The sequence below is a fragment of the Podarcis tiliguerta genome (genome assembly GCF_965153285.1).
Source record: "Podarcis tiliguerta genome assembly, chromosome: 7".
Classification (NCBI taxonomy): domain Eukaryota; kingdom Metazoa; phylum Chordata; class Lepidosauria; order Squamata; family Lacertidae; genus Podarcis; species Podarcis tiliguerta.
The window spans coordinates 7,947,779-7,966,663 of record NC_139540.1 but is presented as its reverse complement, the minus strand read 5'-3'; the positions used below and the strand labels follow the sequence as shown (position 1 = coordinate 7,966,663).

At 44.5% G+C, this 18,885-nt stretch overlaps 1 protein-coding gene across 1 annotated transcript in view; it reads right to left on the bottom strand.

The window, feature by feature from the left end:
- FAM135B (family with sequence similarity 135 member B) overlaps window positions 1–18,885 on the bottom strand; it is a 141,444-nt gene that overhangs the window by 57,807 nt on the left and 64,752 nt on the right. The window contains exons 3-4 of the mRNA XM_083450395.1: window positions 14,473–14,552; window positions 589–728 (exon numbers count right to left, since the gene is read on the bottom strand). Of these exons, the coding sequence (XP_083306521.1) occupies window positions 589–728; window positions 14,473–14,552 (220 nt within the window). The remainder of the gene's footprint in view (window positions 1–588; window positions 729–14,472; window positions 14,553–18,885) is intronic.

Below are 18,885 nucleotides of genomic sequence, written 5' to 3'. Positions count from 1 at the left end.
TCTGGGTTTTCGGCATTCGGGAGACGAAACATTCCAAAATGGAGGTGTTTGAGAACCGGGGTTTGACTGTACCAGAGAGCCAATGGTCTGACAACTTAAAGAATGGCATAGAGCAGGGGTCAGCAACCTTTTTCAGCCATGGGCCACTCCACCGTCCCTTAGACCATGTGGTAGGCCGGTCTATATTTTGAAAAAAAATATGAACAAATTCCTATGCCCCACAAATAACCCAGAGATGCATTTTAAACAAAAGCACACATTCTACTCATGTAAAAACAGGCTGATTCCTGGACCGTCTGCGGGCCAGATTGAGAAGGTGATTGGGCCGCATCCGGCCACTGGGCCTTAGGTTGCCTATCCCTGGCATAGAGAGACAGAGGTCTCAGAGAGGCACAGAAAAGTTGTCAAGAGACCTAGCAGTGGCCTAGCATGGGAGTGGGGCTGCAGTTGCCATTTTCATGCTTCCAGTTGCTTCAGATTCTGCAATATTAATAACTGCAATATACCTTACCAGTGGAACCAGATTCACTCTTTGTGTGTATATGCATGTGTGTAAAAGAGGGAGAGTCCAAACTGAGAGAAACAAACCTTTTCCCCATCCACAAGAAGGTGGGCCCTGAAGTTCATGGATTCATTGATGACAATCTCTTCATTCCTGTACAAAATCTGAAACACTCTGCTGTAGACGGTGTTCTCATGGACGCAGGCTGCACAAAGAATTGAATCGCCTGCAAAACAGAATCCAAAAACAGAATAAGTATGAGATAGATTTCCATCCTGGGCATCCAGAATTAATCAGGCCCCGCACTTCTATGCATTTGGAATGCATCGAACACTTGGGGGGCAGCAATCTAAACTATGGGAGCCAGTGTTGAAGGAATGGGTTTCTGTATAGCAAGTTTAAAACTGACTCAACCCCCCCTTTTGTTCTTTCAAAAGAGAGCACTATTAAATGCGTAAAACTTGAACTGTTGAGCAAAACCATAATAAGGACACAACTGCATAAACAGTTCTGTCCTTTATCAGGACAGGCAAGGGATGGCCTTGGCTCTCCAGGGGAACAAAGAAAATACGTCAGAACTTTATCTTATGTGCTGACCACATAATACGCGCAAGACCAATGTCTGGGGGAAAACGCCAAAAGCGTGTTCCCGGAGATTATGACGTCTTCCCAGATAAGAGTAGGAAGAGGAAGATCCTTTTATGGTCAGAAGTACAGGAAGGAAGATCCTTTTATGCTTGAGAGTACCAGAGGAGGAACATATGTGATGTCAACCTGTGTACGTAGGCCGACGTGGTTGGGCTCCTAGGGGAGGAGTGAGAGGGTGCCTGGAGGATATATAAACTGCATGAAACCTGTCATTTCTTTGTATTTGCTGTGGATTCACCACACAGGTGCCTTCTGCTATCCGGAGAGCAGAATAAACTCTTTCTTTGAACCAACCTCGGTCTCATTTTGACTTCCTTCCTCCTGTCCCGGAGCAACGCAGACCCAATCGGTGAACTCCAATAAGGCTATAGTGTAGTTTATGACACCGTGAGATAACCTGGCGTAAAGTTAGGCCAGATTCGAAACCTCTTTGGGAGCAAGATGGCAGAGTGAAAACAAGACTTTAAAATAGATTTTGACTTAGACCTACCCCTTTTTGGGGGGTGTAAGTTCCATAATCTATCTATCTATCTATCTATCTATCTATCTATCTATCTATCTATCTATCTATAGTACAGGAAACAGTATATGTGGGAGCATCAGAACCTCCATTTCCCCCATCTAAACACTGAAGTGGAACATCTCAGAGAGAAACACATTACACGTTGCTTTCTCTATCTATCTTTGGCTTCCAGTTTGTGGTGGGCCTGGAAAACTAAATTATATTTTCCTTCGAGAACGTTCCACGAGACATTGAGCCCCTGCCTCGTTAAGCCCCAGCACTTCAGCCAAGTATCATAATGGAAGCGTGGACAGTAGAAAAAGAAAACGAAAACTCATTTATTTGCTCTACCGCAGTGATGACAATAAAAAGCATGAAGCAGATAAGCTCTTCGAAAGGCAGGCAATGCAGCCTGATTTATTTTCATTGAAAACTCATCATTCTAGAGCCATTGGTAAAACTGCATTACTGGCCAAATCTATTCTTCTCTTAATCTAACGGGACAAAAAAGAAAGAAAAGCAATTTGATTGTATTATTATTATTATATATATATAAGTGTGTTTGTGTATATTTGATACACTAACTCCCTTCAGAGACACAGAACCTAATGCAATTTTCTTTTCCAAATATACCTTTGCTAGGATCCACAGTGGTGCATAATTGGTAGCATATTAGAGACATTATTTATATGGGGCAAGCCAATATAATGCATGTCCTTCAAGGGTCTCTGTTTTCCAGGGACAGTTTTGGAATTATGAAAGCCATCCCAGCTTTTGATTTGATCCCAGATTGTCCCTATTTCCCCCACCAGAACTACCACCGAGCTCAGGGAGGTGCTTGTCCTAAGCAGCGGTGATGGCAGCAGTGGTGGCTGTGAGCGAGCATACTGTTGCATCAACTCCGTTGGACTGGTCATGTTGTGTGGATGCCTGATTATCATCTTCCAAAGCAACTACTCTATTCCTAACTTAAGAATGGAAAGCGAAATACTGGTGGACAACAAAAGAGGTTTTAAGCCTCTCTTAAGGCAAATCTTAAAAAATGTAGTATAAACACTGACAATTGGGAAACACTGTCCTGCGAGCGCTCCAATTGGAGAACAGCCTTTAGCAAAGGTGTCACTGTAATGCAAACTGGATTAATCCACTCCAGACTTTAAAAACAACTCCTAAAATAGCAATTTAACATGAATTTTACTCTCTAACGAGACCATTGGTCCGCAAAATGAAAGCAATAACTAAAGTACTGTACTATAAAATAGATAAGGCAGTACAGTGGTACCTCGGGTTAAGTACTTAATTCATTCCGGAGGTCTGTTCTTAACCTGAAACTGTTCTTAACCTGAAGCACCACTTTAGCTAATGGGGCCTCCTGCTGCCACCGCGCCATCGGAGCACAATTTCTGTTCTCATCCTGAAGCAAAGTTCTTAACCCGAGGTACTATTTCTGGGTTAGCAGAAGGACATCAATGGCTACTAGTCATGAAGCCTATGTTCTTCCTCGGCTGTCTCTGAATACCAGCTGCTAGAAAGTACAGGAGGGGAGAAGCCTGTTGCAGTCAAGTGCTGTCTTCAGCTTCCTGTGGGCTTTGGTTGGTCACTGTGAGAAGATGCTGGACTAGATGGGCCTTTGACCTGAGGACTCTTATGAAGGTGTATGTGCTCATGGACTAAAGTGCATCATCAGCCCCCAGTGCACTTCATGAGGTGGACTCTAGCCCACAAAATATGTCACCATAACTCTGTTGTTCCTTAAAGGTGAAGGTAAAGGGACCCCTGACCATTAGGTCCAGTTGTGACCGACTCTGGGGTTGCGGCACTCATCCGCTTTACTGGCCGAGGGAACCGGCATACAGCTTCCGGGTCATGTGACCAGCATGACAATTGCTGGAGTGGTACCTATTTGTCTACTTGCACTTTGATGTGCTTTCATACTGCTAGGTTGGCAGGAGCAGGGACTGAGCAACGGGAGCTCACCCCGTCGCAGGGATTCAAACTGCTGACCTTCTGATCGGCAAGTCCTAGGCTCTGTGGTTTAACCCACAGCACCACCCTTATACTGCCACAAAACCCTTTTTCTTAGTTAAAGCTTCTGGTAAACCTTTATAACAAAGGCTCTCTATGCTTTAAATCAATGTAGGAGAGACTATTGCAAACCAGAACAGAGCTAGCATACAGTTATCAGAGAGATGCTTCCAGCCATGTTTAATGGGAGGGATCCCTGCTATGGTGTTTTTACTTCTTTGCCTGTCCCTTTCATCAAGGCTTTTAAAGCAATATACGACATTGAAGTAAGCCGACCTTGACCCCAGCTTGCTCGGTGAGAATACTGGCATTGTGTGGGATGCTTTCTCTGCATGCTAATTCTGATGAACCTTCCAAAAGCATGGGCTGCAAGATCAAAGTGATGCTTGTTGCCAATTAATTAATTGCAGAATTAATTCTCAAGCCTGGACTTCCACAGAGGTCAGACCGAATGCCTTGCAGAGCTCTCTGCATGTAAGTTAATTGCTACATTAATTCCAGGCCTGCAACTTTGCGTTGATAAATCAGCTTAATTAATTTTAAAACTTTTGATTGATTAAAACTCAACCCCGATAAATCTGGGCAGCATTATTTGTTTAGTTAAAATAATTAGAAATAATCTCCCTGCCTTGCAAAATAATAATAATAATAATACCCCACCATTTAATAAAAATAACAGACTTCTACTGTTTTAGAACAGACATCTCATCTTCTCTGTTTTACAGGAAGGACCACCTCTTCTAAGGCGGCACAGCATTGTAATGGTTCTAGATTATGTTTATCTATTATTATTATTTTTTAAAAAACCCATTAAACATTTGATTTGATTGATACATTAAAAGTTCAGTTGTCTTTCATTCTTTTCATCAAATGGTAGACATAGCAAACACCTAAATATGAATTTCTATGTACCCATGTATTTCACTGATCTTGCAAGTCAGTGGGTGTATACTAGTTAATTTAGACAAACTTTGCTAAACCTGAGCTGATCAGATGCAAAAACTTGCACGCAAATTTTAACAGCCTTCCTCCTCCTCCTCCTGCAACCTAAGTGAGGAAAGTCGATAAATACACCAACAAAGGCTTAAATGCTAATTTTGGTACACTCTTGTGTGTCTCAAGGCTTGAGCACAACTTCCCCATGGACTGTTCCTTGATCTCATCAATGACTAAATACTGCTATGAGTTTTTTTTGGGTGGGGAGGAAGGCTTCTAATTGCTGGATCCTTCTAATTTCTGGGTTCAACAAGTGTAAAAATCCAAGGCCAGGCTAGCTTCCTGGTGAGGTGACGGTCTAAGTATGGTTCATTAAGGTAACACCAAAACATGTCTAGGGCTAGGCTAGGCCCTCAGGTCAATCAAAACCTGCTTTAGCTCTGCTCCTGGACCTGCTCAGACCCCCATCTACCAGACCAGTGGTGGCAAACCTTTTAGAGACCGAGTGCCCAAACTGCAACCCAAAACCCACAGATTTATCGCAAAGTGCCAACATGGCGATTTACCGTTTTTATCCGTGTAGTTGAGCTATTTGGGGGGAGGATTGCACAAAGTTGTTGAGCTTTTTGGGGTCAGATTGCGCAGGGATCTGGAGCTTCTTCAGGGGGAACGCAGAAAATAACTAACTCAACTAAAAAAGTTACACTCACTCACGTCAGCACAGCAAACATGCGTCTTCAGCTCACCAATAGCATCTCCCCCCAACACATGCTCTATGAAACATTTCATGCTCACAGAGGCATGGGGGGCACGCAACTCCCCCCCCCAACCCTGCTGCGGGTGGAGCACAATCTAGGGAGCATTTCACGCCTGCACTGGCATGAGGTAGGGAGAGTGGCAAGACACTTTGAATGATGGGGTGATGACGCGCATGCCCGCAGAAAGAGCTCTGAGTGCCCACTCTGGCACATGTGCCATAGGTTCGCCACCACTGCACTAGACCCTTCCAGATTCCTCCTGAACCTTCACTGATGCCACATGGTTTCAGTTCAAGAAACAGGAATCCTATCAGCGGCCTTCTGACATCTCATCATAACCCATCTTTCCAAAAACCAAGCAGGAAGAGTGGGGTTCTCTCTCTTTACCCTCCCCACTTGCTTTTGCTGCACCCATAAGCAGCAGCAACACCCCCCTTCCCTCCCAAACTTTGGTTGGTCTGTGAATGAAGAAAGTGGCAAGCCATTTACCACTACAGTGGTACCTCGGTGTCAGGGAACTGCCATCGGAGCAGGAGGAGGTGAGAGGGCTCCCGGATGATGGTGGAGAGGGCCCCAGTAGGAGGAGGGATAGCCCATACGCTGGGGAAGGAAATCAGCGTAACACCAGTGGAGAAGGGGAGGAGATAGAGGAAGCGGAGAGGTGGCTCCAGGACTCTTCGCAGGAGACAAGCGGAGAGGGGACAAGTGCTCCGTTGCCCACACCCACAGTGCGCAAAAAGTTTTCGTGCAGGCAACGGGGGAGGAGACTGGGCGTCAAGCAGCTTTTATGTTGGAAGCGGTTTAAGAAACGCCCACTGACGGATTCTGCCAGCGACTGAAGCAGCCACGAGATAGGGGGCTGCTCTGTCAGAAAGGGTTCAACCATGCAAGCTAGCCACGAGTAAAGGCAACTTACGCACAAGCAATCCCTAGAACCTTAACACTCGGGTTAAGAACTTAATTCTTTATGGAGGTCCGTTCTTAACCTGAAATTGTTCTTAACCTGAGACACCACTTTAGCTAATGGGTTCCTCCGCTGCTGCTGCACGGCCTCTGTGTGATTTCTATTCTCATCCTGAAGCAAAGTTCTAAACCCAAGGTACTATTTCAATTCCGTAACTTGAAGTGTCTGTAACCTGAAGCGTCTGTAACCCGAGGTACCAATGTAATGGAAAAACACTGTAATGGAAGAAAAACAGCACACACACACACACACACACACACCATCACACACTTCTGCCCCCTGGCTGTTCCCTTTTTTCACAGCAGCGATGGTAATTTGAAAACATGGGGGCCTCCCTGAACCTCCACACCCCCCAACGATTAAAAACAACCGCAAGACAATGCCAGTCGTATGCAAGCAGATTGAGATACTAGACCCTGCAGAGCTTTCCCTTAATTAAAAACCTCCTGCCTGAGAAGGCAGGAAGAAAGCAATGCTCAGATTGATAGACGTGGCTAGCATTGCAATGGGGCCCCTGTGAGTGTTGCCTTCACTTTCGGCAGGTGTGTGCTTTTCTGTTTCTAATCCTGCTGTACAAAATGTTACTTGAAGAGAGAGAGGGTGCTGGCAGTGGCTTTTGCTCAAATGTGACCTGGTGGGATCAGAAATGATGCAGTTAGGCGTTGCCGTGGAATAGCACCCCAGACATTGACACACATGCCCCTAAATCGGGTCCTCCCTTAAAGAGGACACATATTACAGTGAGACCTGAAAAACCGACATCCTGTGTTGTGGGTGGGTACTACTGGTCAGCCACAACACCTGATTGGTAGCTCCCTCGAAGCTGGGTGCAATCTGGCCAATGGGTTGCAGTCCAAACAGTTTGAGGGACCTATTTATGCCCATGCATGTGACCCAGAGCTTCCTCTTTTGGCTTGTGCATTCGGAACAACCGCCCACCTCTCCCTACTTTTAGGGCTTTGCGATTGACCTTGCTATGCCGTTGTGTGTCGTCTGTCCCTAGACTAGGGACCTGACTAGGGCCCTGTGGGACCTGACTAGGGCCTGCAAGACAGAGCTGTTCCACCAGGCCTTTGGCCAGGGCGCAGCCTGACCCCCTCCTCTGGCAATCTGCACAGAATTTTGCTTAATGGTTGCCATCAATTTGATTTTAATTAATTTTTATAATGAATGTTTTTAGAATGTTGGATTATTTTGATTGTTGTTAGCCGCCCTGAGCCCAGCTTCGGCTGGGGAGGGCGGGATATAAATAAATTATTTATTTATTATTATTATTATTATTATTATTATTATTATTATTATTATTAAGCTCGCACTGCAATGTCACCAGTAACTGCCTGCAAAGTGGTGTGTGTGTGTGTGTGTGTGTGTGTGTGTGTGTGTGTGTGTTGCTGAGGGAGACAGGAGGTCACAAGCAGATGGTGTTTACCTAGCTTCTGTACATATTTCGGGCCAATATGCTTTCCTTAAATAAAACCTAATTAAAGGCAAGTGATGAAATGACAACTTTCCCACCTAAGCTCCTCTTTATAGCAGGAACAGGTAAGAACATATGCTACTGTACACACACACACACACAGCCATTGTTCTTTTTCAGTTACTTTTAATTACATTTCAGTATAGCCCTGGTGCCTTCCCCATGGGATTGAGAATGTAAATGCATCCAGTCTTTAACCTTCATGAAAATACTAACTCAGAAAGCTAGCTAGTAAAATCTGCCTATGTGGCATTTAACCCATGTGAGGGAGAAAGCCTTTCCACACTCAAAAATGGGGAGGTTTATCACATTGCATCCTGTGGCAACTTTAAAAGCGTGTCTACACACTCACCCAATGGAAAGTGTTAACACCAAAGGTTCACGCTAAGGTTATTAATGCTCACACACTATCAGGGCACATAATTATTTCAGATCATAACCTAGCGAAGTACATGATTCGCTATGCACATCTGGGCTAAAGCAGGGTTTGATATCTTGCAAAGAAGGAAAACAAACATGAATGTGCATTCAGATAACTTGACAATATCATCCACAGTAGCAGAGCTTGGGGTCCTGTGTGACACCAAAATTTGGTGCCTCCCGCCACTTGCCTTCCATTCTACAACATAGTTTAGGGTTGCCATACAGAATTTTACCAGCAAAAATAGCGAAAATAGCGGCCGGGGGGGAATTTCAGAAAATGTCCAGGATTTTGTGGCTGATTGCTTTAACAACTTTGTTTTTCCTAAAAGAAAAAGAAAAAAGCTAAACAACTGTCCGGAATTTTACTTCCAGAAATATGGCAACCATAACATAGTTGCGGCACTCCTAAGGCTCTGCAGCCAGTGGAATCAAAATGGCCACTGTTGTTGTTTAGTCGTGTTCGACTCTCCGTGATCCCATGAACCAGAGCATGCCTTGAAAACTCTCTTCTCAAAGCTTTCTTCTCAAAGCTTCTCCTTTTTTATGTCCATGGAGTTTTCTTGGCAAAATACTGGAGTGGTTTGCCAGTTCCTTCTCCAGGTGGATCACACTTAGTCTAAACTCTCAGCTATGACCTGTCCATCTTGGGTGGCCCTGCACAGCATAGCTCATAGCTTCTTATTCAAGCCCCTTCGCCACGACAAGGCGGTGATCCATGACCCATCAAACTGGTCGCACTCCCCTTAATCCAGCTCTGACTCCAGGGAGATTTGTGTTGAGGATTTCATTCATAGCTTTGGCAGACAGGGAACCTTATGCATTTTCAGTTCCCGCTGTTACTCACTGCTTGGCAGACAGCTCCTGTCCAGTGCCTCTGCCTTCCCACAGCCCCACAGCCCTCTGGGGAAGCTTGCAGTCTCACTCCTCACAACTCTCAGCACCCATAAAAAGCTATAGCTCCCAGAATTCTTTGGGGGAAGCTATGATTGTTTAAAGGGTTCTTTAACTGTGTGATGTGAAGGTGGCCTAAGTCACGCCGCTCTGCTTATTTGAAGCTCTGCAAGGATGTAGCAAATGGACCATATAACGAAGGATCATAGCTTGTCTTGTAATTCATGAGCCCTGTCAGTTCCTGACCTTTAACAAAGTCTAATCTGTTTGAGCTAAAAACAAACATTCCATGCTACCAGGGCCTGCATGAATTGAAACCATCCTTTTCTCCCAACGGGCATTCACCCACAGGATGCTACTATTTTAAAGAATGCAATTCCACAGTTGCTTTGCCTAGGCACACAAACCTGAAAAAACAATGACAAATCAGGTCCTCCCTTAAAGAGGGCACGTATTGTGGTGAGACCTGGAAAACTGACACCCTGTGTTGTGGGTGGGTACTGTTGGTCAGCCACAACACCTGATTGGTAGGTCCCTCGTAGCTGGGTGCAATCAGGCCAATGGGACGCAGTCCAAACGGTTCGAGGGACGAATTTATACCAATGCACGTGACCCAGAGCTTCCTCTTTCAGTGCATGCATTGGGAACACCCAACCACCTGTCCCTACTTTTAGGACTTTGCACTTGACTTTGCTATGCCATCGTGTGTCATCTGTCATTGGGACAGGGGCATGGCAGGAATTTTCCCCACTTGGCTGACTGGCTGTTGCCATTTGGGTTTCGCCTGCTGCGTAGCAATTCATCACAACTTGTAAGGTTGCAGATAGGCTCAGGTGATAGGGATGGGAGAACGCTCTCACCATCCCTATGTGAAGGTTTTCAGTTAAAGGAATCCAGGGACTCGATGGTTTGGTCAACCCCTGAGAGGGGGTTGTGCCCGTGCCTGAGTCCAGGGGGGCATTTGGGTGGAGGAGATAGCCTGCTCCTGGCTTTCTGCTTCTTCAGGTGTTCACCCTAGGCTGACCTATGCTGGTGCCCTGGGTCAGCGCTACCTGCAATGGTGCAGGGAGCTAGTTGAACCAGAGTCTATGCAACCAGTCACTTGCTGTAATCAATATTTGAGTCTTGTCTGAGTTTATTTTAGGGGGGAGGTTTAAAGGTCTCAACATGCAACAGAGTCCCCCCCCCCCAGCCATGGAAGTTGAGGAAGTATCACTTCCGTGGCGAGTTCCTGCCTCCCCCCTCAGAAATAAAGACACGAGAAACAAGAATTTGGGTTAATGGGTCGAATCTTCAGCCCGCTTGCTTGAAGACCGGTGAGGGTTGTGGCCTAAATTCTGCCAAAAACCAAACCAAAATTTGAGTCTTGTCTGAGTTTATTTCAGGGGGGAGGTTTAAAAGTCTCAACATGCAACAGAGCCCCCCCCCCACCCATGGAAGCTGAGGAAGTATCACTTGTAAGAGCACCTGTGTGAATGCATATCAGTAGTGTGCATTGCCAGATAGCTGCTGAAGGTTTCTGCAGTCATAAAATCCAGGAGGGCTATTCAGACACACACACCTAGTGAGCTACCATGTGCACCAGGAGTGGAGAACCCCAGGCCAAATATGACCCTCCAGGCTGACTTATATGGCCCATGGGGCTTCCCCTACACCTCCTTCCCAGACCACGCCCTCTTTCCTGAGGCCACACCCCCACTGCCCCTGTTCTGCACCCTCCCTAAGTGCCTTGGAATACCTCTTGTTTGCTTGCCTCAATGGTTGGTGGAGGGCAATGTCTGCAGTGACCTCCAGTTGTTGCAGGGCTGGGATGTGGCCTACTGTACAGAGGTAAAAGTCACTTCTATTGCAACACCCCTTTTTGCCTCTGGTCATGCCAGGGGTGCCAACTTAAATAAAATAAAATAAAATAAAATATGTGGGGAGGAGTAAGTCCAGCCCTCTATCACAAGACGCACCCTGATCACAAGACGAGCAACACACACCATTTGAATGGCAATGCCCATCAGTTTTGGGGACCCCCGGCCCACTTCAATATTTTATTGGGGGAGGCGAAGGGACTTCCGCCCCTAGGAGTTGGCTCCTAATATTTATGCCGATGGACTTCACTCAGTTTCCTAGGCTGTATTTTACTCTAAACTTACTCTGAGCTTTAAGATTGGCATGTTAAGGCATGTCTGCCGCTTCCTGTCATTGTGATTAGAGACTCTGCTCTTCATCCCTTTCTTCTCAAAGTATAACTCCTGCCGAAAAGTTGCATGGCTCTATAATCAATCCTTCAACTCAGCCTCGCCTTTTGACATTTCCAATTAGCCCATTGGAAAGAGCGATAGCTAACTGCCTCTCTAACACTATTCCATTACGGACGATGGGAAAGTAAGATATCCCTATTAATTTCCTCACATGGAAGTCAGTAATATAAATGTAGCCACTTATCGCTGTTATTTTCATAAACTCAAGTTCATTTTTCAAGGTTACTGGAATGGGATGCAGACAGATATAAATGGATAGGAAGCCCAATCTGCAACTCTATCCGGCACCAGAATAGTAAGCTATGGAGGCTACTCTTCTAAACTAAAGTGATCAAAATAATAATAATAATAATAATAATAATAATAATAATAATAAGGCTGTTGTGTATAATTGGAATTCTCCCTTCCTGTGAGCTAAGGGTATGTCTGTGTTCTTCAAGTTCTGGCTGTTTAGCAGTACATGTGAAAAGGATCTTGATGGCTTGGTGGACCACAAGTTTAACATGAATCAAAAGTATCATGCAGCAGCAGAAAAAGAAAAAGAAACAGAAACGTTATGCTCGTCTAGGCTGCATTAACAGAAGTGTGCCATCCAAATCAAGGGAAGTAATAGCAACACTCTATTCCAGGGGCCAGCAACCTTTTTCAGCTGTGGGTTGGTCCACTGTCCCTCAGACCATGTGGTGGGCCGGACTATATTTTGGAAAAAAATATGAACAAATTCCTATGCTCCACAAATAACCCAGAGATGCATTTTAAATAAAAGCACACATTCTACTTGTGTAAAAACACCAGGCAGGCCCCACAAATAACCCAGAGATACATTTTAAATAAAAGGACACATTCTACTCATGTAAAAACACGCTGATTCGTCTGTGGGCCGGATTGAGAAGGTGAATTTGTGGGGAATAGGAATTCATTCATATATTTTTTTCCCAAATATAGTCCGCCCCCCCCACAAGGTCTGAGGGACAGTGCACCGGCCCCCTGCTGAAAAATTTGCTGACCCCTGTTCTACACTCAAGTGGATATGCTATCATTTGCTTCCCAAAGGGATGTCCCTGTGGATACATTTCCTCATTCTTAAACCCCTAGCTAGGTTGCATTAAAGAGTTTGCACACCCAGCAGCTAATCATTCTTTTCTTGACAGAAAGCGAATTGGAGAGTCCGAATCAGATAGAAGGTCTGTTTGGGATAACTGTTGGCGCCAGCAGAACTACAGCAATCCATTTCCAAAATGGGACCTGCCAGATTCACGTAATACATTGGTATTTGTGCCTTTTAAAACATTAACCTGTAAAATCCTGGATATTATTCACGCAGGTTCATTATAGCATTAAAAAATAATAATCATATGGTATTCAATGGAAAATAAAAAGGTTTGTCCTCTCTCTTGTACTTCAAAAGGCAGTAAATTTGCTTCCAGTTGATGGAGGCAGAAATTGCTTCCTCGAGCGTTATGGGAACTAATGACAGCAATTTGATACAATCCCAAGTCTTGATTCTTTCCTGCTCCACTGAGCAATGAGCAGCGCAAACTTGTTGGGACAGCATCAAAAGGCTCATCAAACACATCTTTCGCAGAATGAAGAAAAATGGTGCTCCTTCAGTAAGTCATATCTAAAACAGCAGCGAAACTGACTCAAATGAAACTGAATTTGTCATTCCCATGGTATATTTCTTTTGTCGGTGGGAGCAATCCAGACAAATTTCCATGACAGTATGCATAAGACTGCCACACTAATTTCACTTTTTGGAAGTAAATGCCATTGAAATCAGTGGGACACAAAAATGGCATGACAACGAAGAAGAATGGCAGCTGAAATTGATAGAATATGTAGACATGGCAAGTTTGGAGTGTAAAATCAGAGATCAGAAAGAGACTGGTTTGAAAGAAGATTGGAAAAATATTTTCAGAGTATTTAAAAACTCAGTGTAAAAATGTTTAAACGCAAACAGGATTTGAGTAAGAACAGCAGTGGGGGTGGACTTTTTGTTTTTCTCGTGAGGTAAGATGAAGGTGCAGAGTAACTATGATATGGAGCATAAATTGAAATTTTGAGGGAACCATGGAGGGAGGGAGGGAGGGAGGGAGGGGGAAATCATAGGTGGAATGACTGATTGCGAAATTTGAAATGTTGTTGAATTGTTTATTTGTTTGAAAAAACAAAGAGTTCCCTGGGAAGTGGGGCTGTTAAACCATTCTCAGCTCTTAGCACCCTTAACAAACTGCAGTTCTTGGGATTCTTTAGGGAAAGCCATGACTATATAAAGGAGGTATAAAGGTATAAAAGTAAAGGTTAAGGGATGCCTGACCATTAGGTGCAGTCGTGGCCAACTCTGGGGTTGTGGCGCTCATCTTGCTTTATTGGCCGAGGGAGCCGGCGTACAGCTTCCGGGTCATGTGGCCAGCATGACTAAGCCGCTTCTGGCGAACCAGAGCAGTGCACAGAAACGCCGTTTACCTTCCCGCCGGAGCGGTACCTATTTATCTACTTGCACTTTGACGTGCTTTCAAACTGCTAGGTGGGCAGGAGCAGGGACCGAGAAACGGGAGCTCACCCCATTGTGGGGATTCGAACCGCCGACCTTCTGATTGGCAAGTCCTAGGCTCTGTGGTTTAACCCACAGCACCACCTGCATCCCAAGATGGAAAGTAGGAGACAGCTAACTGATATTATCAGCACCACCTGCATCCCTAAAGGAGGTATAATAGTGCTTTAAATGTATGGTGAAGATGTGATCTCATAGGTCTCGATGGTAGGCTGATAGGCACGGTCTTTGATTCTGATCTCAAGAGTCAGGCAAACGGTTTCTATAGGTATGAGCTTGTCCTAAACCATTTAGGTCTTTAAAAGTCATTACCAGATTTTTTTAACCGGGCACGGAAATGAATAGGTAACCACACTGCCATCCCAGCTGTGTAGACTCTATACACTTTGAGGTTTTGCAGAACTATGCTAGACTCAACTTCAGATTTGTCCATTACAGTGAGGCTCTTTCAGTTCACCCTCCTGAGTTTCTGGCTCCATCCCTCAAGGCAGGTTGAACTCACCTCATTCAAAGCCATTTCTCTCTCCTTTCTTTTCTCACCTGTTTGTTCCACAATGGTCGCCAGCAATCGATGTGGGATCCTGGGTGGGACTTTCAGACTTGCGTGCACCAAGTAATACCTATAGAGAGAATATTTTTGGAAGGAAAAAAAAAAGAAAAATGTTATAGAGGGAACTGCAGCCTTCGAAAAAGCAAATATTTTGCTTGCTTATTTATGTATTTACTTACTGCTATACTGCCCAATAACCAAATTTTACAACAAAGGTGAAACCACAAAGCAGAACAATAGCTAAAATCTATAATGCTTTATTTGTTTGTTATTGTAGATTGGACTTGTTTTAATATGGCCCACTCATCACCAAATGGTTTCAGGGTGGGTTGCAAAAATATCACAGAATAAGTACACCGTACAATTAAAACCATAAAACAAAACCACAAGAAACCTTTCCAGAATCACAGAACAGCAACACAGCATAGCTGTGCATGCATAGAAATCCAGGTGGACAGATAATGTCCACTCAACCAAAGGCTAGGGGAAAGAGCTGCATCTGGACCGGTTGTCGAAAAGCATAAAGTGATGATGCAAAGCACAGCTCACAGGGAACGAACATCGGTAAAAGGTAAAGGACCCCGGGATGGTCAAGTCCAGTCAAAGGTGACTATGGGGTTACGGCGCTCATCTCGCCTTCAGGCCGAGGGAGCCAATGTTTGTCCACAGAGAGCTTTCCAGGTCATGTGGCCAGCATTGACTAAACCGCTTCTGGCGCAACGGAACACTGTGACGGAAACCAGAGTGCACAGAAAAGCTGTTTACCTCCCTGCCAGAGCGGTACCTATTTAGCTACTTGCACTAATGTGCTTTCGAACTGCTAGGTTGGCAGGAGCTGGGACAGAGCAATGGGAACTCAACCCGTCGTGGGGATTTGATCGGCAAGCCCAAGAGTAAGAACACTGGCCCATCTAGTGCAATGTCATCTACACTGGCTGGCAATTGCTCTCCAAGCTGGGGACCTCCCCAGCCCTACCTAGAGATGCTGAGCTTTGAACCTGGAACTTCTGCATGCAAAGCAAGTGTTCTCCTACTGAGTTGGGACCCTTCCCTAATATCCAAGGGAAGAGATTGGATAGGACTAACAAAATTTCACTGGAGTGCTTTTACAGAGCCATCATATTTCTTGGTAATACTTCTTCTTCTTCTTCTTCTTCTTCTTCTTCTTCTTCTTCTTCTTCTTCTTCTTCTTCTTCTTAGCAGAAAGGCTAAGACCGTAATAATATGAAAGAGAACATTTCTGTGAAATAGAATAGACTGCATTGCCTGCTCACATTGTCAAGTCAACTATACGTGTTTCATCCAGGAATTTAAAGGTCAGAGAGGATGGCGCAACTATTCCACTCCCAATGATTTCCAATCTTTTTTTTTCATTCCAGGAGGTCAGAAGTCTTCCCTTTATATGGTACACAGAGAATATCAATACCAGTGTCACTGGGTATATTCACAGCCCTAACAGATTTCTCCAGTACAAACAAAGGATTCATGCTACTGAAAAGATGCAAACAGCAAAGTTCTCTCATGCTTTTGATGACTGTGGAGAACTGGGGTGACTTATATTGCTGGACTCCCATCAGGACCAGCCCATAGGGCCAGTGGTGCCAATAGGGCCAGTGGTGGAGCATGATGGAAAATGTACTCCAGCATATCTGACACAGGAAACACATTGGCTACCTTTGATGTATCAGGAGGTTTTCCATTCTGTTGGGTTAGAAGCCACAGTGCCAACATTCCCTTTTATGCCCAATGTTTAAAGGTACAGATTTGCATCCAGCAGCACTGCTTAAATTTAAAAATAAGAGAAATAAGAATCTAAGAGTCCTGGTGGATCAAGCCAAAGACTCATTCTAGTCCAGTACAGTCATACCTCATGTTATGTCCGTTTCATGTTACATTCTTTCAGGTTATGCGGCAACCCAGAAAGTGTTACTTCCGGGTTTCGTCGCTCACGCATGCACAGAAGTGCAAAATGACATCACGCGCATGTGCAGAAGCAACAAATCGCAACCCGCATGTGTGCAGACACGCTGCTGCAGGTTGTGCTCTTTTCATGTTGCGAACGGGCCTCCAGAACAGATCCCGTTCGCAACCAGAGGTACCACTGTATCCTGTTCTAACGGAGTCCAACTAGATGCCTATGTGAAGTTCACAAAGAGGACATTAGCACAACAACCTTCTTTCTCCCCACTTGTCATTTCTATCAGCTGGCATTAAGAAGCAGACAGCCTCCCAATTATAGACTTATCTACAGGGTCAGGGCATCACTTTGCTGCTGTCGTCCTAAGAGTCATAATTTCCAACCTTGAACAAATCAAGAGTGAACAAGATTGCATTTTGTAAGAATGGACTGTGAGACTTTGAGCTCTAGTTTCACTCCTACAGGTGAGCCAATCACAAACTCCAGTATTGCCAGCCAATCAGGTTTCAGTTTCCAACACGAGTTGTGCAGATCTGCTAAACACTGTAGGCTGCGGTTTGGCTCATTGGCTGAAACCTGCTAGAACTCAAAGCTCTGCAGATGAAACTCCCAGGTTGGCCAACAATTTTAATCCTAGATACGTTTATGCTAACCAACAAGACTTCCATTTGCAACAATAATTGGCTACTCCCAGAGTATGATGTAAAAGCCATCTGCCCTATTTCCTCAAGAGAAAATGTACATAAGATGCAATTGTTGTTCATCTAGCATCTCATTCTGTATCCTGTGACATCAGTCCCTAATGGCCTACCGCAATGATGCCTTTCTATTGTTATTGGCCATGCTGGGAATGACAGGAGGTGGAGTTTGACTTCATGAGGACCATAGGATAGAACTGGACAGTGCTTTTTTTCTTTTTTTAAAAAAAGTTTAGGGGTACTCTCATTTTCCTACTCATATTGAAATACTGCCGCTCAACAAGGCCAAACTTAGATTCACAAAATGTTTAGGGGTGTATGTACCCCTGTGTCCCCCCCCCCAGAAAAAAAGCACCAGAACTGGGACAGCTTTGTGGAGAGGGGGTTAGCTTGAGAGGAACACCAAATAAACATGGAAGAAAAACACACGTCACAGACATATGGTGTAGCAAAGTGGTTAAAGGCAAATCTGAGTCACAGCAGATCTCAGGAATGATAATACAAGCCTAAGTTACAGGAGGGGTTTTTCTTTCTTTTTGTGTGTTCATTGAGAAGTTTCAATTATAAAGAAATAAAGTGGTACAAAGAAAAAGAAAAGAAGAAAATAAAAATAAAAAGGCACAACAATGTGTAGAGAGAGAAAAATATGAATATATACGAAAAATATCCTAACTTATACATTCTTTTGATGTTATTATCCAAACGCATATGTAAATATTAATAGCCTACTCCATTTTGCATAAACTCATTCCAAATATTGTCATATTTATCCAAACAAAGTCTACGTTTGTAAGCAGTCTATTCATAAGTTGGGAGTGTTGTCATATTGTCGATCCACTTATTAAAGGGAATCTTATCTTGATTCTTCCAGTTCCTCAATATGAGTCTCTTGGCTACCATTAGAGCATGTGGAATCCATTTTCATTTTCCTGCTGTTAACTTCCAGACAATAGGTATATAGTTCTAAAGAATGTTCTCATCCCATCTTACAGGGTTGTTGAAATGATAAAATAAATACTATATATGCCAAGTTCGAAGAAGAAGAAGAAGAAGAAGAGGAGGAGGAGGAGGAGGAGTTTGGATTTGATATCCCGCTTTATGATATCAGACTAAGGAGTCTCAAAGCGGCTAAGATTCTCCTTTCCCTTCCTCCCCCACAACAAACACTCTGTGAGGTGAGTGGGACTGAGAGACCTCAGAGAAGTGTGACTAGTCCAAGGTCACCCAGCAGCTGCATGTGGAGGAGTGGGGAAGCGAACCCGGTTCATCAGATTACGAGTCTACCACTCTTAACCACTACACCACACTGGCTCTCTAGAGCACTTCAGGAACTCAGCAACCTTTGAGGATCTCACACCCAGAGATCTGTTCCATGTTAAGATCAGACAGCCAATAGGCAAATGGAAACCAAGCAGCTGGCAGACATCTAAGCAGCTGGCCCACATAGTATTTACTGAATGAAGAGCTAGGACACTTCGTGATGCTGTCATATCTGTGGCTCCCAGTGTTAAATAGTCTGGCATTAGAAACAGAAAAGCAAAAGCAGCACTTTGCCTTGACACAGAAGAATTTATCATCCAGCGGGACGCCTTGAGAAACACAGTTGTGATCACAGTGTGTCATCACCCGGACAGATTGCTACTCTACTACTGTGACAGCAAGCGTTGCCACTTGCCAGTGACAGATTATTCCAGTGCAGGAGAGCAGCTTGCTCAGAGAGGGGCCAAGTCTCGGGGTGATGGGGTACCACGTTTGGAGCTGAGGATAAATGCATAATTTTTGTTCAT